Here is a 25,515-nt window from a genome sequence, read left to right on the forward strand (position 1 = left end):
GCCTCTCCGAGCGCAGGAACGAGCCGAGCCGTGGCTCAGCAGAGTGATAAAGGAACCAGCCTCGCAGAGAGTCTTCCCACCTCCTACCAAGGGCCCTGCTGTTTCCTTTTCAGCTCGGTGGTTTTTCCATGAGAAAATGCCCTGGGAAACTGATTCTTCTTGTTCATGATGCCCTAAACCAGAGTCGTCACAGGCCTTTCCTTCCACACGGGAAACCAGAAGCTCCCTCAGACGTCAGAGGAAGGTCCCTGGGAGCTGCTTCTCTTCCCCCCATCCCAGTAAATTCCATGGGCTCCAGAAGGCAGATTAATCCCCCCGCATCTACTGTGGGCTAAAAGGATCTTGAGCACGATCTGTGCGGCCACTGGCACGGCAGAGAGCTCTGAAAGAAAAGATGGAGCAAAATCCAGAGGCTGAAAATCGAAGCGAGTCCAATTTTAGCTACAGTGTGTACGTAAAAAGCAAAAAAGAAACCCAGGGAGGATAGACAGTCTGGGGATGTGGGTTTTTAAACAAAGATTGGGGACATTTTTACAAGCACTTTAACTTAAGCAGAGTTATAAATGAGATGCAGAAACTACTGAGCAGTTTCTGAGTAGGCCCAGGGTGGGTTTCGAGCTTTGCGCAAACCGAACGCCCCAATTCCCCGCCCGTGGCTCGTTTTAGGGGTCGGGAGCAAAATCCTCACAGGTGCCTGGAAACAGGCAGCAGGCGGCTGCTGGCTCAGCTGAGAAACTGCGGCACAGAGAACACGCGGGATGCCAGGGCGGGGGGTGCGGGGTGCCAGGGAATGGGGTGCAGGGTGCCAGGGCGGGGGGTGCGGGGTGCCAGGGTAGGGGGTGCGGGATGCCAGGGCAGGGTGTGCGGGGCGCCAGGGAATGGGGTGCAGGGCGCCAGGGCAGGGGGTGCGGGGTGCCAGGGTGGGGGGTGCAGGGTGCCAGGGCGGGGGGTGCAGGGTGCCAGGACGGCAGGTGCGGGGTTAAAAACCTCTGATCGTTCAGCACAGCGCTGGCCAAAAGGGAGCCCGTGGGCTTGGGCGACGTCGGCGCCTTTGCCAAGGGTGGCACCAGGATCCTCCGAGCCTTCAGGATGGGAAGCACAGGGAGCGCGAGGGGAATCACGACTGTGCAGGGGCAGGGGTGGCTCCTGAGGACTTTGTCAGGCTTGGTCCAAACCTTCCGTGCTTGCATTTGCCAGTAAAAACGTGCACAGAGGAGCCTGCGAAAGGAACTGATAGTTCCTTTATTTTTATTGATTAGATTGGATATCAGGAAGGATTTCTTTGCAGAAGGGGTTGTTGGGCGTTGGAATGGGCTGCCCAGGGCAGGGGGGGAGTCCCCATCCCTGGAGGGGTTGAAGAGTCGGGTTGAGCCAGCGCTGAGGGATCTGGTGGAGTTGGGAACGGTCAGGGTGAGGTTCATGGTGGGGCTGGAGGAGCTTCAAGGGCTTTTCCAACCGGGATGATTCTGGGATGCTGTGAAACACCCAGGAGACGGGTTTCCCTTCAGGAAGGTTGACGCAATGTCACACGTCGCAGGAGTCTCTTAATCCACCCCTTAATCCAGTACCAGGAGCACAAGGTTCTACACCACACTGTGAGGAAACCGAGCTGCCTGAGCCGGTGAAAATGAACCAAACACCTTATTTTGTGAATTATCTCCATCTCCTGCCTCTGGCAACAGCCTCAGCCCCACCCTGGAGCTCCCCCGGGGACGAGAGGGGCAGAGCGTGTCGGCTCGCTGGGTGCTGGGGTGAAGGCGACAGAACAAGGCCGGAGGCTGCGCGGGTCGGAGGGAAAACGCTCCCCAGGGGCTCCCCGGGGAGGCTGGGGGAGTGGGGGGGGGCTCTGCCCCACGGGCCAACCCCACACCAGAGCTGGGGCAGCTCCCCGGCGCAGGCACCAACGAGCCCTGAGAGTTCCGGGTGGGCGGGCGCCCAGGCTCGGCGTGACCTGGCTTTGGGGAGTTAAACCAGGGAAATGAGTGTGGATTCAAGCACTTTCCATCCGCAGCAGCTCTGCAGAGCTCGCGCGGAGCAGGAGCTTCGGTCTTATTTAATTACAGGGCGAGACACGGGAAGGACTTGCTCCCTGGTAGCGGACGTTCCCAGAAGCACCCGGTCTGCTGAGGTCTGTTCTGACTCAACCTGCGCCGCTTTTCACAGCTCCTGTGCCTAAAATCAAAGGAAACTTGGAAAAAAAAAAAAAAAAAATCCCGTGGAAGGTGCGGCAAGGATCTGGTGCTCTCCTGGATGCCCCCCCGCTGGGGTCACAGCTCTCCCCCCACTTGTCTCCACCCTCCCCGGAGTCGGGGTGTGGGAGCAGTGAGTGGGTCCAGCTCCCCCCCCCGTCCTCGGGAAGATGCCAACCGCCCTCCTCTGCTCCCAGGTTTGCTCCACAACTACAATTCTCTTGTTTCTTTTCGAATACAACATGTTTTATTACCGCTAGAATTATTTTTATTGTTCAAAAGAAATCACAACACCTTTTTTTTAGTTTACAACACGGGAGCAAAAACGTGTTTGTTTCTTAAACAGAAGTTAATAAGGAAGATTAAGAACGTAATTATACCTCAGCGGCGTTACGAAAGGGATACCAGGAATCATTTAACAGACCAGAGGTTCAGGGAAATTTAATAGGACTCAAAATATACAGACAACGGAGCAGAGCAAAGAGCTTCTCGTGCCCATCAGCTCCACGGAGCAGAGACGCACACAGGGGCCTGGGCCGGGACCCCTGGATGCTCCTCGGGGGATTCCCGCCGTGTTCTGACAACTGGGCACCGCACGGCTCCCCCGCAGCCCCCCCGCACCCACCCCCTGCCCAGGTTCCCATTCCGATGGCTCAGAGGAGCTTCGTGAGGAGACACGAGGGTGCTGCGCTTTGGGGCGTGTCCTGGTTCCTCAGGGCAGGCGCCAACTCCAGCACTCGCTGCCCGGACGCTGCTGGTGCCCGTGAAGGTTCCTGGCGGGGCTGGGGGGAAGCGGCGGCGGCAGCAGCGCGGGAGCGGCCAGTTCTGCTCCTCAGTCCGTTTGTGGAAGCTCCGGGTGGGCGAGACAGAGATTTCTCCAAGATTCACCGTCTGCTGCTTGACCTTGGCGCCACTTGAGAGCTCTCGGTGCTTCGGCCGCGGAAGCCCGAAGCTGTCACTTCCTCGAGGAAGCTGCCGAGCAAAGTTCGGGTTAGCAGAGACAAGGGCCAACTGTTCACTCCTGCAGACAGAAGGGAACTGCAGGGCCTGTCCTCAAGCCTCTGAACAAACCCAACACGCGCTCTACAGCCTCAGAGCTACGAAAACATCGGTGTGTCACCGGGATGGGGGCCCAGAGTCACCCCACGTGCGGTGACGGCGGCGAAGAGGAGAGGACGTGCCCACAACAGCGCGTGATCCAACAAAAACCCACCCAGAACAGGGACCCTGGGCCCAGGGGTGACGTTCCTTCCCCTCACTGGGCTCACGTCCAACCCAGCAGCCCCCTCCCCGGGGAGGAAGGTCCCTGAAGGGGCAGGTGACAGAGACACCGACACCGGGACTCGTCTCCTCCAGCGTGACGGCAGCATCTGGAGAGCTGGCCTGGGGCTGAGCGTCCCGCTGCGGGCGGGGGACAGACCCTCCTCCACTGACCTACAGCTGCTTGCGGGGGGAAATGTCCTCAGACTGGGACAGGGGAGTTAGGGGACACTAATCCGAGAGGAAAGAAGTGAGCGGCCGCCCTGGAGAAGGATCCTCCCACCAGCCGGGATGAATTCAGCGAGGGAGGACTGCGGTGACCTGTCCCGGGGACCCAGATCTGGAGCAGCCAGCAGGGATGGCCGGGTCAGCCCCTTCGCTCAACGAGGCCGTTCATCCCTGCGTGCTCCATCGGGGCCGGGGGGTCCCGTCCCCGCCTGCGCCGCGAGCGCTCGGGCTGCCGGAGCGAGGGCAGCGGCTCCTCGGGGGCTCAGCCGAGCGTCGGGACGGCGCTGGCAGTCCCACGCGCCGTTCAGCGACAAAGCCAGGAAGGCCGGCGCTCGGGCTTGTTTTTCTGCTCACTCTTCCTGTGGGGATGATAAGGCAGGAAGAGGCAGGGTGGAAACCTCCTGCTGAGGCATCCTGGACACTTTCCGGAAAGCCGCCCCGTGAGCAGCCTGGTGCCTCCCGCCCCAGCTCCGCAGCCTCGGCCTAGGCCAGACCCCCCCTCCGATCTCCAGCCTTTTTAGGCCACGTTCAGATCTAAATAACGAGCCGCACGGAAACCTCTGGGCACTAACAATCCGTTCAGTCCGATCTCAAGATAAGTTTTAACCCAGTAAAACGCTTCAGCACACACTCAGCTTCATCCCAGTCCCACCTCTGTATGATTTGCCAAGGAAACTTAAGGGAGTTTGGGGGGACCCCAAGGAATTGGTCAGTTTGAGGCTTTGGTACAAGTTTGCCCGGTAAAGTCAAGCGGGCGGCTCAGTCACACACCAGAGCAACGGCTCCACGTAAAACCCGAAAGGAAACACACTGAACAGGCGAGGAGCTTCTCGTGAAAAGAACTGTCAGGTGGAGATCAGGTGCCGGCAGCTGGCGATGGCCAACTGCAGAGGGACACGAAGGAAAATGGGTGGAAGCAGGGAGGAAGCGCCCAGCAGCCAGCGAACACGTCTGGGGTCAGAGGGTTGGGCTCCGGGTCTCGCTCTGCTCAGAGCCGGAGGTCCCGAAATGGGAACCCGCGAGATCGTTCCCTCCCAGCCCAACTCTGTTTCCACTTCAGCCCTGTTATGTCTTTAGGGGTTAGGCTAAGATTTGACAGCTGGGAAAGTCCCGTTCTGGGATGCTTGTGGTGCGTCTTAAAAGTCTTGAACGGGCACGGCTGAGGTCGCCATCACGGTGGAGGCGACTCTGTCAGCAGAGAATTTCTGCTGAAATTCTGCTGCAAATTTCTGCGGGACTGGGGTGGTGTGGCGCTGGCTTAGAGGGATGATTTCTACCTCGACGAGTCTGCAAAACAAATTTCACCTGTTCTGTCTCTTTGAAGGCCAGTTTTATCCCCGAAACACGCCCCGGCGGTTCAGTCCCCAGAGTCGCTGCCGGTCTGGGCGGATGCGGAGCGAGGGGGGACGCGGGTGTGGCACAGAGCGGTGGCTGCGGGCGCCGCAGCAAGGTGGCCGTGAGCCGAGCTTAAACCCCCCCCACCTGCCAGAGCAGGGAAGGGTAAACCTGGGGAACACGCTTGTTTAAATAGGTCTAAAAGTGGGTTAAGGTTTGAGACTAGTCCAATCCTTTCAAGAGGAAAAAAAAAAAACCACTTTGAAAGAATAGTGCTTTGAAATTATGCCATTCTTTCTTAGAAAGAATAATGAATTTTAAAGAAAAAAAGCTCTTTGCACTGTTTTTGTTTGATTACGGGGTTTACATGCTTCCACACAGCCTGTAAAAGCCAAACAGGAGCACGGCCTGCAGAGGTGAGCACTAGACTCAGACTAAAGCTTGGAGTTAGTCCCAGTTTCACCAGCAAGCGACAGCTCAGCCCAGCCCTTCTCTGCTGCTCCCCACCTCCAGCCTCCACGTGCCCGGCCCCGTCGGGAGCGCGCAGGGACCAGACCCTCTGCTCCTGGGTGCTGTGAGCGAACAAGACACGTGTGAACGAGCCTCCCCGTGAGAATCACAGAATCGTCTGGGTTGGAAAAGACCTTGAAGCTCCTCCAGTCTAACCATGAACCTCCCCCTGACCGTTCCCAACTCCACCAGATCCCTCAGCGCTGGCTCAACCCGACTCTTCAACCCCTCCAGGGATGGGGACTCCCCCCCTGCCCTGGGCAGCCCATTCCAACGCCCAACAACCCCTTCTGCAAAGAAATCCTTCCTAAGAGCCAGTCTGACCCTGCCCTGGCGCAGCTTGAGGCCATTCCCTCTTGGCCTGCCGCTGGGTCCTTGGCTCAAGAGACTCCTCCCCCCTCTCTGCACCCTCCTTTCAGGGAGTTGCAGAGGGCCAGGAGGTCTCCCCTCAGCCTCCTCTTCTCCAGACTAAACCCCCCCAGTTCCCTCAGCCGCTCCCCATCAGACCTGTGCTCCAGACCCTGTACCAGCTCCGTTGCCCTTCTCTGGACACGCTCGAGTCATTCAATGGCCTTTTTGGAGTGAGGGGCCGAAAACTGAACCCACTCATCGAGGGGCGGCCTCACCACTGCCGAGCCCAGGGGTCACATCCCTTCCCTGTCCCTGCTGGCCACACTAGTTCCGATGCAAGCCAGATGAGAGCCCTGGTCCAGAAGCCTCCTCTGAAACCTGCCCGCGAGCCAAGCTGGGGCCCGCTGGTGTCGCCTCGTTGCCAGCCGCCGGCCTGCGCAGCGCGGGAGGCAGCTGAATCCTTCGCCCAAACCCCAGCAACGCTCCCACAGAAGAGCTGCTGAGGATGTTACCAGGAGGACGGTTACTCCGGCAATGCGCTACGGTCCTGCCCGTTTCTAGGTTGACTCATTCCTTCGATACGCTGATCAAGTTATCTGAACGTTAATGCTCTGAAAATGTTTTTTAAAAAATCAGGTTATATACCACGGACCCTAGAAAAAATGTGATTCCCCTAAACCAGATCTAAAATAGGTCTCCCTGCCCAGGCTGTGAATCGTGAAGGTTTTAAAAAAAATAATAAAAACATAAAATCTCATGCAAATGCCTGCACCAATTTCCAGCTCTCGCCGCGGCGCCGTTTAGGAAGAGGCATCGGATTTGTACGAGGTGCAGAGGAACGTCGCCCGCGCTCCGGCCAGCGCCGCCAGAGAGCTGTCCCTCCTCCAGTTTTATTTTTAGGCGTTAGAGTCAGGCAGACTGAGCTCCTAACAGAGAATGACTTGCTTTTATTTTTAAAGGGGACTCCTGTTTATTTGCTATCTGCAAAGTTTGTGCCTGCGGGGAGGGGGATGCACTGCGACACCCTCACTTTATACTTTCGACTTGGGCCCGACGGCCGCTGACACCCCGGGCGAGCGCAGCCGATGGCAGAAGTGAAGCCCCGCGGTGGGGTGAGCCGGGGCGCAGCGAAATGCCCCCCGAGGATCCCCCCCAGGAAGCTCCTCCCTGGGGCCTCAGGCCCCCCCCCCCCCCCCCGAGGCTTGGCCAGCTGAGCCGCCGCCGCGTTTGCCACAGCCAGGCTGGTCCTAAGTGGGTAAATGGGTCAGGCTGGATTTCCCCCTGGATTAGTCACAGCAGGTTTGTGCTCAACCTGTGCTCGGGATGAGTCAGCCCCACGCGCCAGATGTTCCTCCTGGTCTTCCATTTTTAGGCGATTATTGATCATTTTTTAACCCTTTCTCCTCCAACCCCTGCAGAATTTCTTGAAAAGCCATTTGCCTGCGCAGGAAAAGAACGGAGCTGGTCGCCTGCGGGACTGGGGGTAAAACCGTTTGCCAAGAGCAAGGAATCAGCTCCCTCGCTCTGCACTTCCCTTAGGCAGCGGGGGAAGCCTGAGCCACTTCTTCCCAGCTTTCAGCCCAGAGCAGCGAGGGGGGAGGCGCTGCCGGCCACATTCGCTCTGACTTCTTCAATCCGAAGCCCAGTGGTCACGTTCTCGGCTTTTCTCTCCCTGCCCTAACGCCTCTTTGCATCCTGCATTTTGGTGGCAGCCCACGGCCCTCCACAAACATCGACTGAAAGAGTCGAGAGCAACTGAAAACCCACAGACCAGACTCCAGCACAGCTTTGCCTAAATCCAAACCCTAGTCCTAAATCCAAGCCCTAGTCCTAAATCCAAGCCCTAGTCCTAAATCCAAGCCCTAGTCCTAGAACCAAGCCCTAGTCCTAAATCCAAGCCCTAGTCCTAGATCCAAGCCCTAGTCCTAAATCCAAGCCCTAGTCCTAAATCCAAGCCCTAGCCCTAAATCCAAGCCCTAGTCCTAGATCCAAGCCCTAGCCCTAAATCCAAGCCCTAGTCCTAGATCCAAGCCCTAGTCCTAAATCCAAGCCCTAGCCCTAGATCCAAGCCCTAGCCCTAAATCCAAGCCCTAGTCCTAGATCCAAGCCCTAGCCCTAAATCCAAGCCCTAGCCCTAGATCCAAGCCCTAGCCCTAAATCCAAGCCCTAGTCCTAGATCCAAGCCCTAGCCCTAAATCCAAGCCCTAGTCCTAGATCCAAGCCCTAGCCCTAAATCCAAGCCCTAGCCCTAAATCCAAGCCCTAGTCCTAGATCCAAGCCCTAGTCCTAAATCCAAGCCCTAGTCCTAAATCCAAGCCCTAGTCCTAGATCCAAGCCCTAGTCCCTGCAGGTAACGACAGATGTTGCTCTGGTCCGTGTTGGTACCGAGTCAAGCAAGAACTCTCACTTTCACCATAAATATAACTTAAATACATATTACGTATATATTTTTAAAAGAAGCTCTGCTTAACCATCCCCAGCCTTCCAGCCCTCCCGCTAAGCTCCCCACGTTCCAGGGGACCACCCAGCCGGGAGCTCCGTGCTCGGGGCTCCCTTTATCAAGCGGCCGGAGCCCGCGGCAGCGCCGCAGGAGGGGGTGGGCAGACGGGGGGGTTCCAGCTGGCGACGAGCTGCTGCCCGGGCTGGGCAGGCAGGAAAACACGGCCGGGGAGGCTTCTTTACCTTTTTGACAATCAAGTCATAATAGAAGTATTTGGAGCAGGGCTGCTAAAATTTCAGAAGTACCAGAGGCAGTCGGTCTGGTTTGATTAGAAAAACACTGAAAATTCCTTAACAACAGATTTTTTTCCGCCCTGCTGGTGTTTCTCAAGCCCTACCAAACGCTTATTGTACACCCTCCTGGAGGTAACGGCGTGAGGATCGTTAGTGGGGACGAAGGGAAAAAAAGAATTAAGTAAACTGAGATGGGACAGATTTAAGGCCTCATCTGCAGCAAGACCGAGCGTGCACAATCCAACGGACTTTGGATTTCTGCATTTCTCTGGTTTTCGTCACCCCCCGCTGCTTTAATACATTTTTTTTTTTCTCACAACTCTTGGCTGCAGCCAGGAACAGAAGACCCAAACCACATCCCCAACCCTACCCCTGCCCGACCTGCCCGTGGGTAACGTCAGGAACGGGGCCAAGGAATTGGGGCGCTCCATGGATCGATGCGTTAGAGGAGGGGAGGCGAGAAACAAAAATTTTCTCATACTTTGTAAAGCCACCGGGAGTTTTTCAAACAGGAATAAACTCCAAGAGTGGAGCCTGTTGGGTTCTGTAACCTGATTTATTTATGAAGAATCCCTCAGACTACACGCCTCGTCTCGGAATATGAGCACTGATATTCAACGCCCGCCCCTATTTTGCATCTATACGGATATAAATCCATAAAGATCAGAAGGGACGGATTCTCCTTGACGTGACTGTGCAGCACAAGGAAACTTTAACCAGGTACGTACTAGACCCACTTTGGGACCCTCCTTGCAAACGCAGAATGTTTTATTTTTCATCCCCACACAGAGTATTTTTCCCTCCCACACTTTAAAGCTTGTACTTACAGTATATTCACTGGGCAATACAGATGGTCTCGTGGACGGATAAGCTGCCCACAAATACACAGCTCTAACAACAGAACCAGCTCCAGAGGCTTGTTTGTCTCCTGCTTCGTAAAAAAAGCAGAATGGATATCCCTTAAGCCATCCCCCACCCTGTAAACACAGATGTTGGTCGCAATTTAAGTGGGACTGGTAAGAACAATGAGAGCCCAGGATTAGTGCGCTTACACGGGCTGCTCAGCGCATTAATATAAAAATCTCCTTGTTTATTGTGACATATCAGCCCTAATCCGGCAGAAATAAGTAACAGTTCATTAAAGGAAGGCCAGTGGATTACTGGAGGAGTTAGGACACAATCGAATCTAGGTTTCCTCACGTTAGACACCTCACTGTATTTGCTGAAGTATCCGGCCCCTTCGCTAGTGAACACTCAGTGGTCAGGAAACTTCATTCCTCAGGTGTCCTGAGCTCCACTGCCCAGGCTGCTCCTCCTCGGTGGGCAGGAGCCCTCGGACAGGGCTCGACGTTACTGACTCAAAAGTTCTAGTTTTTTATTATTATTAACGTGGCCTCTCATCACCAAAGAAATCTTATCCAAGCCACTAGGGAGAAGCAAATCATTCGGGGCAGGAGTATTTTCCGAGTGGGACCCTTGGCAGTCCTCACCCCGGAGCTCCCAGACAGGACCTTGTAGTAGTCAGCCCTTCCAAAGCACCAGCCTTTTTTTTTTTTTTTTCCTTTTTCTTTTTTTGCACTTCATTCTTTGAAATGCAAATTCTGATACAGTATCCTAGTTTTTCCGTAAATAATTCAGAGACTGCGCCAAAACGTAGTCACGGTAGAAGCCCTAACTAGCTAATGTTACTCATTACAGCACAAATCTAAGAAGTGGAGCCCAACAATGAAGCTGCAAATCTTGAACTTCATAAAGCAGAAGGAGAGACACTCCCCGCTCAGACCTTCTGGCGCATAAAGACAAAGGAGAGAGTTGCCCAACGTCACCTGAGGGGTCAACAGCAGAGCTGGGACCACAGCCCAAAGCTCAGACCACCCCCTCGCGCCCCTCACCGCCGCCTTCCTTCTCCTCCTCAAAACGCTGCTGGTGAGTTTTCTCTGTTCCCCCTGCCCTCAAGTAACAGTTTTTGCTGAATCTGCTACACCGATCCAATTTTGGGGCAGGTCTCAACCTCCAATACGGTGTGAAAAGCTCTACCCCGCCGGCGATCTCCAGAGAGCTTTCTCTGGGTTAAAACCAGCCTCAGAACGCTCTGGCAGCCCAAGAGGTCGCAGTGGGGGCCAGGCTGAAGAAGAACCAGGTTTTTTGTGTCCTTGCAAGATGACAATTTACTTAATTTCTTTAATTTTATCAGCCAAAGAGCCACTAGTATGTCCCCCGATCACTTTTTTTCACTATTTCTAGGCTTGGCTAAAACAGGATTTAATTCAAAGGCTACTTTGTAAAGCAGAAGGTTGAGCAAGCTGGGTAATTTGGGCAGGAATTGGTCGATATGTGGGCTAATACAGACTTGCCTTTGTAACCCACTTCCTAAAAGCAATTTACTTCTGGGCAAGCGTCAGTTCAGCTTTCCAACCGTCTGACATTAAGCTAAAGGAAGGGCCAAATTTCACAGCGGGCACTGTGAATTTGGAGGGTTTGGGTGTTTTTTCTGAGCAAGCGACGACAGGAGCCGCTGGATTTCCTTGCGTGAGAATTGTTGCTGCTTCTGTGCAGGCAGCTTTGGAGCCTGGAGATCCCTTAGAGGCGTGAGGAAGGGCAAAAGTGCAGGGATTTTATAAATATCACCCTGGAGTCTGATGCAGCAGCGGCGCACGTCCGTGGTCTGAAGACCAAGGGGGTTTTTAGCCGCCTCCTCGCTACACTTGAGTCCACCTGTCAGTAACTGAGCTCAGTGAGGGGCCTGACAGCGGTTATTTCTGACACACAACACCTGCGGCATTAAGAGCCTGTTCCTGAACTCCAGGAGGCTGCCGGAGCACCCAGAGCTGTTCAGTCAGCTCTGAAAACTTCATCCCAAACGTTGAGAAATGGAACTTGCGCTTCCAGGGCTGCCTTTTGTTTGCGTTTCCACGCCGAAGCTGCGCTCGCAGCCCGGCCCGGAGCTGGGTGCTGCTCCCTTCAAACTCAGAGCAGCTGCTGCACCACGCCAGGTTCTCTCCCAGGACTTGGATTTCACCCTGCTTCTTGCTGCAACACACGGGAGAGCTGTGGGGCACATTCCTGCCGTTACCCCCCTTCCCAGAACCGGTCGGCTCCCGGCCAGGCCACGTCCCTGTGGGCCGGAGCACGGCCTGGAAGAATTCACACTCCTCCGCTTGGCTCGCAGCAAACAGCGCTGAGAGGGAACAAGCCCCAGTATGGTTGAAATTTTCACCTGGGCTCCAACACTCAGATGAATAATTTGGGTTCAGGAAACATTATTTGTATTTAGAAATCAGCCCTTTCACGGGAAATTCCATATCGACAGGAATTTTTGGCCAGCTATAGCAAAGCAGTTGCAGGTTTCTGTACGAGCCGCGTGAGGCTGTAAATCCCGACCGGCTCTGAGGAACAGCTCCCTCAGTCCAGCGCCACGGACGTGAAATACCATCAGCACCGCCCGACGCCAGCCCTTCCTGCTCCGCCAGCCAGCTGCTGGCACAGCCCAGAGACAGCGACCTCGGAAATCAGGGAATGTCAACCTCGGAAATGAGGGAAGCTTGAGCTCGGAAATCAGGGAACTCAAGCTTGGAAATCAGGGAAGTTTGACCTCAGAAATGAGGGAAGCTCAAGCTCGGAAATCGGGGAAGCTTGAGCTCGGAAATCAGGGAACCTCGACCTTGGAAATCAGGGAAGTTTGACCTCAGAAATGAGGGAAGCTCAAGCTCGGAAATCAGGGAAGCTCGACCTTGGAAATCAGGGAAGCTCGAGCTCAGAAATCAGGGAACTCGAGCTCGGAAATCAGGGAAGCTCGAGCTTGGAAATCAGGGAACTTGAGCTCAGAAATCAGGGAAGCTCGACCTTGAAAATCAGGGAAGCTCGAGCTCGGAAATCAGGGAACTTGAGCTCGGAAATCAGGGAAGCTCGAGCTCGGAAATCAGGGAACTTGAGCTCAATCAGGGAACTCGAGCTCAGAAATCAGGGAACTCGAGCTCGGAAATCAGGGAACTCGAGCTCAGAAATCAGGGAAGCTCGACCTTGGAAATCAGGGAACTCGAGCTCAGAAATGAGGGAAGCTCGAGCTCAGAAATCAGGGAAGCTCGACCTTGGAAATCAGGGAACTCGAGCTCAGAAATGAGGGAAGCTCAGCGTGGCCAGCACTGCCGGCGTTGCTCAGCGCCTGGGGGGATCGAGCCCTTACAAATGTCTGGCCTCCCAGGAAAGGCAACTCGGAGCAAACCAATAAAGCAAGCTCCGCTCTCCAGGGAGCAGCGCAGAAGCCCCAGCCAATCCTCTGCAGGCGTGTGGGCGGCCGAGAGCCTGCTGGCGGCGTAATCCTGAGCTCGGTTCTAATCATAGGTACCTCCGCGGCGCTGCTAGCGAGCGCATTTGCTCCAGACTTCAGCAGGAGCAATGAGCCCACAGTTTTGAATTCCTGTGCTCTGCACTGGCTTCTCATTCGTATTAGAGTGTGGGGTGAATTATAAGCAGGAAAAAAACTATACGCATCCGCTTCCTTGCCCTTGAATTCAGTAAAACGCACATTAAACCTTCTGCTTGGTAATATGTCCCTCAGCCGTAACGAGCAGAGCTGGGCTCGGACCATTTACACACATTTCGGTGTTTTACTGCGTGATGAAGATCCCTCAGGCGTCACAAATTCAGGCTCATGTCAGCAGTTTTACATACGCAGAGTCCACAGGAAAAAAAAAATACGGTTATTACCTTTTTGTGTTGTGGATCGTGGTCCCACCTAGGACGATCCGGACGCCCGGGTTGGTGCGGTTGAGGTTATAGACAGTCAGCGCCTCCTCGTACGTCGCCCCTCCGATGATGAACACGATAATATCTTGGGGCCTGCGACAAAGACACAAATATCAGACAAAACACAGATTTAACAGGCACCGAGGCAACGATCCTGATGATTTCTCTCCCCAGACCACGACTCATTTCTGTGAGGGGCCGGGCTCAAGACTGACAACAATGTGTAGCCCATTAAATTGCTTTTCAAACATTGTCTCTCCTAAACATTTACAGAGTGTGCTAACGGTCCTTAAAAGCCTCCTCAGCAACACCCCCACGCTGCGTCCCCGCGGAGCTCCTCCGTGACACACGCGCCGATGTTTAATGCATGATGGAGACGCTGCCGCGGCTGGTAAATTAAGATCAATTCAGGAGTCAAACGAGGACAACAGTCGTGCTTCAGACCTCTCGGGCTTGGTTTGAAGGGCTGGTTTTGCTGGTTGATTACAGAACTACTGGGATTTGTGCATAACTTTACCTCTGAGGTTCCATTCCCCAGCCGGCCTAGAAACACGGGCTGTTACAGAGCCGTGGCGTGAGGGGAAAGGGGGGAAGGAGGGAAATGCCTCCATCTGAGAAAATACAAACCAGCCACACGCCCTGCACCTTCTGCTCTCAGAGGAAGGCTGCACCTTCCTCGCGCCACCCTCCCCAGTCCCTTCAGTTTCCCACTCTCAGAACCTGCTGGCAACCCGTAAATCATCCCTGCTACCATCTACCAGCTGAGAGACCCATTTCTGCAGAATCTCCAGCACAAAGGTGTGGATCACATCCTGTCAGCCACCCGCTTGAGTCAGAGCAGTCGAGTCTCGACACAATTAACTTCCCGTTGCGGCCTCAAAACTCATCTCTGCTTTCCAAGCAGGTACCTCTGCTAGAAGCCAGCTGCTTGCGGCAGCGGTGGGAGCAGCAGGCGTCCGCCTGCTCTGTCCGGGCGAGCTCTGGATCAGTGACAAAGCAAATGGAGCGTGAGACAGGGATGACCCCGGAATGCACCCAGACTCTGCGTCTCTGGTTCCTCCCCACTGAGAAGCCAACCTGGGAAGCCCTCGACACCTGTAAGCGTCCAGAGGAGCAACACGGGCGTCGGAAGGATGAACATCAGGGAGTTCTTGGCATCACTGAGCAGACAGCACTACCAGGAGCAAAACTGCTGCTGCCCTCAGAAGGGGACACTGGCTCAGAAGGAGCGTGTCAGCCATCAGATCCACGCAGCTGCCTCCTGCCCCCGGAGAGGACACGGAAAGGTAAGAAAAATTAACAGAAAAGAGTGCGCACACCCCCTTCCCAAAGTCGTCTCTATTACCAAAAACCTGCCAAATCCCAAGTCTCTTCAGAAAGTTTGGGTTAGGGCTGCGTAAGACGATTTGGACAGACCAAAGGAGACTTCAGAGATGCTCTGGAAGGTGCTGGGAGTCTCCCTTGGGAGAGGGAATGCTGCAGCCTCGGTGCCTGGCCCATGGGAACCCCCTTGGTTCAGGCCCACCCTGTGGTGACACACAGCACGGCGAACACAACATCCAAAAAATACGTCGCATTCAACACAGTCCTTCTGCAGGTACTACAGAATTTGTCATCCTTGGGGACTATAATAATTCTAGAACCAGCCAAGACTCCCAGCCGCAGTTCACTGCATGGCTTCCTTGGAAAGAAAAGGGCTCAGAGCAGAATCTTTTGTAAGAAGGCAGCAGGAGTGGAACACGCTCCATCGGAGCGGCGAGTTTCAGCCCTTGCAGCGGTGGGGAGGGCAGCGCCGCCCCCAGGATTGCGGCAACGCAGCCTGTGCCGTCCTGGCTCGCCCCAAGGCAGAGCCCCGGGGTTCGCAGTGCTCCTCTCTCCCGGCAGAGCTGCGCCGCGTCCCCTGCGCGGCAACAGCCCCTGAAACCCTGGCACTGCAGCCTTAAGATGAGCAGGTTATAGATAGCGACCGCACATTCAAACGTCTCGCCGAGGCAGATGAAGGTTCTTGCACCCGAGTGACAGTGCGAGTCACCGAGCCAGCCCCGAGGACAGCAGAGCGCTGGCCCTTGTCTTTTTAGCTACGGCCGGGCGTATGGCCTTGGAAACTAGATGCAAATGTACCCAATCTTTGGGGGAGGGAAACCAAAGGGAAGGGGATTCCAGCAATGGAATCATCTGATGAGCCACTGCCAGTTGTCAGGAACAGCAGAACCTGAAATCCCTACGAGCTCACTTTTATCGGGACGCGTGTCACAGACGCACCGGGCAGGCCGTGCCACGCGCCGCTTCTTAGGGAGAACGTCTGTCAGGTTGAGAAAGCCACACGTCCCCGAGGGCCGGCAGGTCAGCGGGACCTCTGGGGTGAGGTACCGTTACTGACTGCGTCACTGGAGCCACAAACAAACAAACCCAGCAACTTCCTACCTTGTGCAGACCGAGATCCCCAGGTCAGTCTCCCGGCACCACCATTTACACCTTTTTGGTTGGAACTACCAAAGACCTGCGGAATTTAGATGCTGAAGTCACGTGCCTGGCCCTCATATGCTCCTCCAGAACATCTTAATGCGTCACTATGACAGCAGCCTAACCCTAGGCCTAACTGTAGGGTTAATCCTCAGATTAAGCCTGGCCTCTCTCCCGCTTCAGGGGCCTTGCTCAGAGCATCCGGCATTGACCCCGCGGATTTCTCGCAGCGCAGAAGCCAGCGAAGCCCCGCAGAGCAGACGGCCACAGGAAGGACAAAGGGATCTTGGTGCCGTCACGCAGCGCCCAGGGAGTTACTGCTTATGTCAAGGGCAAATAATAAGCAATTTTGGAACAGGAAGGAACTCCCAGACTGTTAGAGGATTAGTGGGAGAGCAATCTCCAGCAACCGCCGCGGCAGTCGCTGCGCTCCTCAGACCCAGTTTGGGGATGCGGCTACGTATCTCCCCGGGTGAGCTGCCAGTTTACCAGCTAAATGCTCAGAAACGTCAGACAGGAGGAAAAAGCGACTTCCTTGAACAAACAAGGACACAGTCAAGAGTTTTGCCTTAAAAAAAAAAAAAAACAACAACAAAATCCACAAAACGCAAACCATACTAAACCCAGGATATCTACGTGGCTTAGGAACAGCACTACCTTCCCTAGTCCTGCGGGCAGCGTGTGTGAGCTGTGATGAAGAAGCCCCCAGCCAAACGGCTCCACACCACGTGCTGCAAGCTGCTGCTTCCAGAAAAGGAGATTTTGTGTTCGCTGCCTGCGGAGGTACCTCAGCCGCCCCCTTAGAGGTCTGTCAGACATTTCTAAATGGTTCCAAACTCTTCCTCTCCTCAAGCAGTCAAGAGGAGCTTTCCCCTCCACAGAGCAGTGGGAGACAGATTGCGTCTGGTCACAGAATACCCTAAACTAGGTGATATCGGTGAGTTCTCATGCTCCGCGTTTAAGGCTGAACCCTGATGGGCTTTCAGACGCGGGAACTTGCCAAGGTTTTTCCGTCAGCAGGTGAGCGACCGGTAATTCTGCATGAGGCGGGTCCCGTCTGGGTCCGCAGGGAGCAGCAGGCCTTTTCCTACCCCCTATCTCCTGGGCTGCCGCCCGGCCCAGGCCAGACCTGGAGGAGCAGGTTTGGGTTTAGGAGGCGCAGCAGCGACAGGGCGGCCTCGGGCGCCGACGACGACCGCGACGTCGCAAGAAGTGGCCTCCAGCCACCTCAGGTCGGCAGCGCCAGGCCCAGTTGGTCCGGTCGGGACTAACGTTGGAGAAAATCCCGGGTCAGAGCACAAGCCAAAGGCAAAGCTGATGGAGGCTTTGGCTGGGCCTGGCCGAGGCGGCCGCAAACCTCGAGGCGTTTCGTACGGCGCAGCCGGGGCTCGCGCAACCCGAGGCTTGAGGGACTTTTCTAGCTCGTACGTTCCAGCAGCGAGGTGGAAGGGGCTGCAGGCTGATGGCGTGTGAGAGAAGGGTGATATTTAACACAGCGGGACGTAGAGGAGACGCAAAAGAAAGCTGAATTGCTTATTGCTCTCTCCTAGGAACCCTGCTCAGTGCCTTGCAAAGATTCCCTTCCCTTCAGCAGCTGAATTTGGACCAGGAGCTTTTCCTCCCTTGCAACAGTGTCATGTTTAATACAGAAAGAAACAGTTAAAAAGAATCCTTTCAAATTCTTTGCTGTTCAAGCAACTGCGTCCCTTTGATCACAAAACACAAAGCCTTTCGCCCTGACCTTCTGCTGAACTCCTGCCAATCAGGGTAACACCATCCTCTGGAAGCAGCGAGCGAGGAGACGGCGTAGCCCAGTTTGCCTCGGGCTGTGATTTATTATACTAAGTTTTGTGAAATTATTAAATTTAAATTCCTCGCTCAGTTGGTTTGGCACTAAGGCAAAACCCACCGAGTGGGCTTTTTTCTTCCAAACCTGATAACTAAAACCTGGTTTTAGATGAGTCCTCATTTTCAGGATATCAAATATTCATACTTTAGAGATAACACAGTGCTGCGGCCCCTGGTTTGTGCAGCAAGTAAAGACCAGACACAAAATATTGAGGTGCCTTTTTCTGACAGTCACAAACCCTCACTCCAACAGCTCCTAGGTCTTAAACTCCACAAGATCCACCACTCCCACCAGGAAACAACCCTAATAACCCCGTGGCCTGACGCTTTTGCCCATTTTGCAGACATCTGACCCAAGAGCAGCACTGTGGGACGCGGTCACTGAACCAAGGACAACCCCAGACCGAAGGACGACTGAGAGAAATTTAAGGGAAAGAACAGTTTGCAAGCTCTGCCTTTGTATTTTGAGATTTACTTCAACAAAACTACAGGATTCACCTCTTTTAGCTAAGAGACGAGGCTGTAGCTGCTGCGGAGAAGGGAGGGAGCTGCACACTCCATTTCCCTTCATCCAACCTCTGTTTTCCTTCAGCTTGAGGTAGGAATTAAACCCTTCTCATGCTGCCCCAAGTAAATTATTTGCGTGTTCTTTGTATCAGGATTCTCAGGGGCAGGTTCCTGTGCCCTTTTCTGGAAACATTAAAGAGGAATCGAGGTGAAATGCAGCTCAGGAAAATGTAAGTGGGAACTGAAAAAGAGACGATAGAGGTCAGAAGACCATTTTTTTTCCAGTTAGCTCAGAACGAACCCAGGTCAGGGATGCCTGGACACAGTTACTGCTGCTCTGCAGGTCTCATTTCAAACCTACCACAAACCGCATCCGCCGAGCTCTTAGTTGGGCTGAAATCCATCTCAGCCGAGAGCTGGTTTCAAGGACAGAGAGGATAGCGTTTCTGTTGCTAGGGGCCTTGATATTTCACACCTATTAAAACCACCCAGCCACCCTATCCAAAATCCACTATTTTATTTTAAAGGGAAAATCTGGAGCAAGGCAGATTTTTTTTTTTTTTGGTCTACCAGGGACATACACAAACGAACTGTCTCTTGTGTGACTGTAATTCTTTCTTATTCATAAATAAAATGATTAACGTCCCCTGCTGTCAGCCTGGCATGGAATTTAGATGCCTCCCTGCTACAAAATACATTTTTGCTTTCATCAGATGGCTGGAAATGCCCCAAGGCAGGGCTAAGGAGGACGAGCAGCGTGTGGGTGCCCCTCAAAGAGAGCCAGAGACAAATGCTTGCTCCTCAACATGCTTCCACCCGCTCGACACGGCTGAACCTCGGTCCCCAAATCTACTTCTCTCCTGCTCCAAATAAGTCTGGTTTTATTCAACCCAAACTGCCCTGCAACAGCCACCTCGTTTGTTGAGAATTACTACCTTGAATTTATTTTCTGCTTCACTAGAAATGTGGCAGTTGCTGATAAAAAGCCAATCGCACGCAGCGTGCGAAGGGAATGACGATTGTTCTAACGCTGCAAGTAAAACATCTTCCACGGGACCCCGGGGGCATTGAACAGACATCGGAGAAGATTCAGAAAATCGTGGTGATGACCTCATCATGGATCACCCAAAGGAAGCAAAGCAACAGCAGGTTACCACAAGAAGGGGTAAGGAATACCCGACCGGCACGTGGCAGAAACTGGACTTATTTACAGAAAAGAAACGGCGGCACCAAAGGAAGGAGCGAGCGGCAGAGGGTGTCGTCAGAGGACTTGGCATCTTCTCTCCAGCGGTTCAGTGCCCTCACGCCGAGGCCCACGTTCGCCTTTAATGACTTCGCTGACGAGAGATGAGCTCAGCTCCAGCAAAGTCAGCTCGAACCAGACAGCCAGAGATCTTCTCAATCAGAGTTATTAGCCATATTCAGCAAGATCCCATTCTCATCAGGAATAGTAACTGGCTCAGAAGGGAGCGCTTGCAGTTGGACTATTTTTGGTGCTCTACAAATAAACGCCAGATGGCACGGAGTGAAGTTAGGGGGCATGTTGAAATCCATCATGTGAACATCCCGGCGGCTTGGTGCAGTGGCTTTATCCTTTACCTGAGCCCTTACAAAGGGAATGTCACATCTTGGCCAGCACGAAAAGACAACAGTATTTCAGTCTTAACAGCCCTCTCCAGGGCACCTACTTGAGAATACAAGGAAGACCTACACGATCAAGACATTTCTCTGCCAAGCCTGTTCTGTTCATCTACAGGCAACCAAGAAAGCAAGCGGCAGCGCTGGGAGGAGCAGACACAGCTCCAAGCTCGGCGCTGAAAGGCCCCACATACCTGTCACGGAGAGTGTTGGGACCCAGGTAGGGGTACTGGCTGTCCTTGAGCTTTCCTTTGATGAGCTGATCGAGTGTTTCGTGAAGGAGAGGCTGGTGTTGCGTGTACACGTTCTCAACACCCTGCGGGGCAAGAGGAGTTCGTGTTATGAATTCTTACAGCAGCAAGGTAAGGGAGCCCAGCAGAGGCACAGAAAAGGAGCATCGTCACCTGATGGATACATCGAGTGTTAACCACCGAGATCCAGATTTAGAGAGGCTTTTCAGCAACTAACTCCCATTGTCTTCAATGAGAATTATGCCCTAAAAGCCCAGAGCACTTGCTATTAAATCTCTGAAATCCACGGCACCACATGGCAGTCCTGCTCCGTGACTGTAATTTTGACTAAAACTGTCACTATTTCACCCGTGGCAGAGCCATACCTTCAGTCCTTTGAGGAACTGTTTGGTGATGGCCACAGCATCCTTGGGACTGAACAGGTCGCTGCCGCGGATCCGTTTCCCTCCGTACTCCACCACGGCAGACACCAACTGTACAGAGAGAGGCAAAACCAGGATCCTGTTAACCTGGGAAAGTGGTGTCCGGGCAGTTTTAGTCTAGTTAGGCGCAACAGAGGTACCGGAACGACGACCGAGGAGTCGGGGAGATCGATGCCAAGCAGGTAACGCAGCGCAGAGAGAGGCAAGGGGGAGGAGAAGGAGCATTCCCCACATCCACCAAGCAAGTCGCTCTGCCGCGCCGCTGCCTGCCGAAGGAGAGAGGCTTTCATTTCCATCCTCTGCTGCAGTGACAGCAGATCCTCCACACAGCGTGACATCATCCTGCTCCTCCACCTCCTCTCCAGCTGCTCACTACATTTGCCAAGCGCTGCCACCCTCTCCCTCACTGCCAAGCTCCTTCTACAGGCTCCAGAAATCCTTTGCTGCAACTATTGCCTAATCAGCAGGAGCTGGGGGAAAAGGGGTGGGGAGGAAGAGGAGAAGGAGAAGGGAAGCACGTTCCCGGCCTTGTTTAGATGCCCCACACCCGTCCCAGCAGATTCCTGGCACGCCGGCCATCTCTGCTTCATTCAGCCCTCCCCAAGGTCACCGACTGCGGAGAGCGGTGACGAGCGACGTGCTCAGGGGCCGGGGTGGGGACAGGGCCAGTGGGACTGAGCATGCCCTCGGCACATTCCCCGCCATCACCGAGCTGTGTGGGGTGCTGGAGGGAAGGGATCCATCCCCAGGGGCCTGGACAGGCTGGAGAGGTGGGACGTGCCAACCTCACGGAGCTCAACAAGGCCAAGGGCAAGGTCCTGCCCACGGGTCGGGGCGATCCCCAGCACAAACCCAGGCTGGGAGAGGAGTGGCTGGAGAGCAGCCCCGAGGAGAAGGACTTGGGGGGGCTGGGGGGTGGAAAACTGCCTGTGAGCCAGCAACGGGCGCTGGCAGCCCCGAAAGCCACCCGTGTGCTGGGCTGCACCCAGAGCAGTGTGGGCAGCAGGGCGAGGGGGGGATTCTCCCCCTCTGCTCCGCTCTGTGAGACCCCCCTGCAGTGCTGGGTCCAGCTCTGGGGGCACCAACAGCAGAAGGACACGGACCTGCTCGAGCGGGGCCAGAGGAGGCCACGAAGATGCTCGGGGGGCTGGAGCACCCCCCTGTGAGGACGGGCTGAGAGAGTTGGGGGGTTCAGCTGGAGGAGAGAAGGCTCTGGGGAGACCTTAGAGCGGCCTCCCAGGACTGAAAGGGGCTACACGAAAGGCGGGAGGGACTCTTGATCGGGGGGGAGGGATAGGACGAGGGGAAACGGGTTTAAACTGAGAGAGGGGAGATTTAGGTGAGATCGAAGGCAGAAATTCTTCCCTGGGAGGGGGGTGAGGCCCTGGCACAGGCTGCCCAGAGAAGCTGTGGCTGCCCCCTCCCTGGAAGGGTTCAAGGCCAGGTTGGACGGGGCTTTGGGCAACCTGGGCTAGTGGAAGGTGGCCCTGCCCGGGGCAGGGGGTGGGACTGGATGGGCTGTAAGGTCCCTCCCAACCCAAACCGGTCTGTGATTCTATGAGTTTGGAAACGGAAGTTAAGTGATGAGTTTTGCCTTTCAAAGTGACACCTGCAGGCCCCAGCCAAGCTCAAGGTTCTTTTCACAAGATGCAGCACAATTCAACAAACCAGCATTGTGCTAAAGCAAAGCAGGCAAGCTTTACACCAATTAACAATGATTTTCCATCTCTGTGCCCTCCAGTCCCGCTCGTTCCTCCAGCTGAAGGCGAAATGCTGCAATTACCTTTCGGTATTTCTCTGAGACCCCCCGGTTCTTCAGCTCTGTCAGCAGCCCCGGCAGGCTGCCGCTGCTGTGCCGCTCGTAGTGGAGGGCATAAAGCATCACCAGGCGGGCAGCGTCCAGCTCCGACACCTTGGGGTTCTGCAAGAGGCGTCGCACGTTCTGCAGCGAGACAGAGAGCAGCCTTAGCGGAGAGGCCTTCAAAGGACGTTAAATCAGACTAATATCAACTGCCTAGCAACAAAACTGCGTGCGGGAGGAACGCAAGAGAATTAAATTGTGCCATAAGCAACAGAGCCCAGCTTCCTATGCGCTCTGCGGCTGGATTTATTGGAGTACAATGGAGTGCAAGTTGCTTTGGGGTCTTTTCATGAAGCTGGGAATTCATAACCCGATTCTGTTGTCCATTTTTAACTCTCCCTAACGCGCTGCGGGGTGAGGTCAGGTTACCGTGTGCCTCCCCCGAAGGAGGCACTTCCAGAAACCTCTGCCCTTCCCCTCCCAACTCGAGGAGAGCCAGAACTGGCCCACAGGTTCCATCGTAATATTGGCTGTCAAGAAGAAAAAAAAACCAAACTAGGACAATTACACAGATTCGGTTTTCTTTTGGAAGGTGCGGGGTGGAAGCATCGAAGTCTCAGATAACTGTTGGATGTGAGAAGCGAGGAGCAAGTATCAAACATTTGGAAGCAGAGTAGGAAAGGAATTAAAGCATGAAAAGCAAAAGAAAGGTTACAGCACTGCGGGTAAATACAGAACTCGACAGTCATTACTTCTAACATGCAGATTGTTACTTTTTCTGCTGACTACAGCACGATACCATAAATCTCAACTGCCTGTTAAGGTACAGCCCCTCCCCAGAAAAGCTGCAGAACCCCCGGTGCCCCCCAGGGACGGCAGGCAGGGTATCACTGCTCGTGGAAGTTGACAATTGGCCACCTAAGTGCTACTCCTCGTTACAAGAAAAAGCACTTCTTTCCTCTCTGCAACCTCTCAGCCTTGGCGTCGAGTCACGGAGCTGAGATAATGGAGTTAACAGAACAACCACCAGAGCCAAGCTGGTAGCTTAGGTGAGCACTGGGAGTAATAAGCTTCTTAACTGCCAGCTTTGGGATGGATCCCCAAGAACAGGCATCGACTACCAGATGTGTCTGCAGACATCTGGTTAGGGCTGGACAGGACAGAAGCTTTAGGTCTGAAATTCTCCCTGTGCTGAACATGAAAGCTGAACAATCAGCCTGGATTAGCTCAAACGCACGGCAGCAGAGGAGCTGCTGGTTTTACAGTCGGAGCAACGGCAGCTCCAGGAGAGGGACGGAACCAGTTTGGATTTTTTCCGCTCCGTAAGCGCACACGACCTTCAAACACTCCAGAAATCCCAGCACAGCTTTGCAAGATTCTCCCAGCCTCCCAGCTCAGGTAGGCAACACGGAAACGTTCAGCGAAGAGCTGCGAAACGTGTCGTGGAGCTGTTATTTACCACTGTGATCTGCTTGACTGATGCAGAGCAGTTACGAAAACACAGGATCAAATCCTGGCTTTGAGGAGGATCAACAGGAGTTTTACCTTTAACCTTGGCAAGGTCAAATCCACCTGTGAGGGTCGGGACAGAGTCCCACGGAGCCGTGTGCCCGCAAGCCCCCTGGTCCTGCGCTGGCAGCGCAGCGGCAATGCCCGTGCAAGCGGGAAGCGTCTAGAACAGAGCAGCTATTGTCTGGGCGAGGAGATGGGATTCAAACCCGCCCATTCAGCTCGGGAGGCTCATGTACTGTGTCCGGATTAATAAGAGATCGGGGAAGAATAACCAAAATGTACTGTACTCAGGGGCCCTGGGCCACCAGAGGAATTAACAATTGCTGAAGTTACATCAGTGGGAGAACAATTCTGCCTTTATTTCGGGCACTGGCTTATTCTTCATTGTTTCTGTGGCCTTGGCCCCGCGCTGCCATTTGGAGACTGCACCAGGGACCCGCCCGGGGCAGCGCAGCTGAGGAGATACTGATCTCCCATCTAGAAAGACACCGCGTCCATCCTTCTGCATTTATTTCCCAGCTGCTACGTGTTTTCCAGTCGGTCTCAGTTGTTAGAAATACAATGGAGCCCTTTAGGCATGTGGCTGTAAGCAAACCGCAGCTTTTCTGCCTTAAAAACTGCAGGAATACCTCGTTAGTGCAAAAGAAGCCCCGAATTAGCACCCAGGTGAGCTCCAGTAGCCACCCTGCCATGAGAGCGCGGCGCTCAGCGCGGGCAGCTTGCCCGGCTGGCTTCCAGCACCGCCACGGACTCGCAGAGTAAAGCAGCCTCACCACAAGCTCACATCATCCCTGTCTTCAGCGACGCTGAGATAACTTAATACAAAAAAAAAAATAGACCAACATTTTCCAAAATGGTCTCCAGTGCCAAGCACCCAAGTTTCAACACGAACGCTCTGGGCTGTGTGAGTATCAGAAAGAGGCGATCGCAGCGCAGACGCGATGGGCTGGCGGGTTAGAGCTCAAATATTTGACTTTTAAACCGCAAAAACTTGATGGAGAAACAATGACATAGCAAGAGAACCTCAGAGGCTGCTTCCAGCAACTGCATTTTATGGCTGCATTCCCACTTCGATACTTAGTCATCGAAATCCTACCAAATATAAGCTATGGAATCATATCTCTGTGCTCGCCGATCGATATAGCTGCGATGACTTCAGCAGGCCTGTCCTGATTCACAGCAGCTCAGGATCTGGTAATAGATTACAGCGCTTGAAGAGTCTAATATTATCCCCAAGCCACCCACTTGGAGCACAGAATAACAGAGGCAAAGAAGCCATGCATTTCAGATCTCCTGAGATGCTTTATCTTTATTTTCTAGTCACACTGCTCCTCCAGTACTGTGTAAAGGAGTCCATTCGACGGCGTAACTTCTACCTTAGCTATAAAAAAATTAAGGAATCGGTTTTTAATACCGAGTTGCTGGTTGAACTCTGCTAGAACACGCTCACACCCAACAATACTGCTATTTTCTGTGAACTGTCAGCAGCCACAATTCATCACTATTGACATGCTGGCAGATACCGGGTCAGGTCATGGAATCCACCAAGCCAGCGTGGGGTCAAAACTTCAGTCTATACCCAGCTATAACAGAAGGCTCTGTTAGGCTTTTTCAGTCTTTGCCAAAGAAATCTTTATCTAAGAGGCTTTCCACTGTTAGAGGTAGAAGCCAGCACCTCAATGAACAGTCTGGTTTAGACAGTTTCATGGATTCCATTTCTT

General features: G+C 54.1%; 1 protein-coding gene across 1 annotated transcript in view; it reads right to left on the reverse strand.

Annotated features, from left to right (window-relative positions):
• Nucleotides 1–2,434: 2,434 nt before the first annotated feature.
• Nucleotides 2,435–25,515, reverse strand: part of VPS45 (vacuolar protein sorting 45 homolog) — a 29,925-nt gene continuing 6,844 nt past the window's right edge. Inside the window, exons 11-15 of the mRNA XM_074852883.1 lie at nucleotides 22,265–22,423; nucleotides 20,425–20,532; nucleotides 20,003–20,124; nucleotides 13,314–13,445; nucleotides 2,435–3,161 (exon numbers count right to left, since the gene is read on the reverse strand). Of these exons, the coding sequence (XP_074708984.1) occupies nucleotides 3,074–3,161; nucleotides 13,314–13,445; nucleotides 20,003–20,124; nucleotides 20,425–20,532; nucleotides 22,265–22,423 (609 nt within the window). The 3' untranslated portion in view covers nucleotides 2,435–3,073. The remainder of the gene's footprint in view (nucleotides 3,162–13,313; nucleotides 13,446–20,002; nucleotides 20,125–20,424; nucleotides 20,533–22,264; nucleotides 22,424–25,515) is intronic.

The sequence above is a fragment of the Strix uralensis genome, chromosome 32 (assembly GCF_047716275.1).
Source record: "Strix uralensis isolate ZFMK-TIS-50842 chromosome 32, bStrUra1, whole genome shotgun sequence".
NCBI classification, from domain to species: Eukaryota; Metazoa; Chordata; class Aves; order Strigiformes; family Strigidae; genus Strix; species Strix uralensis.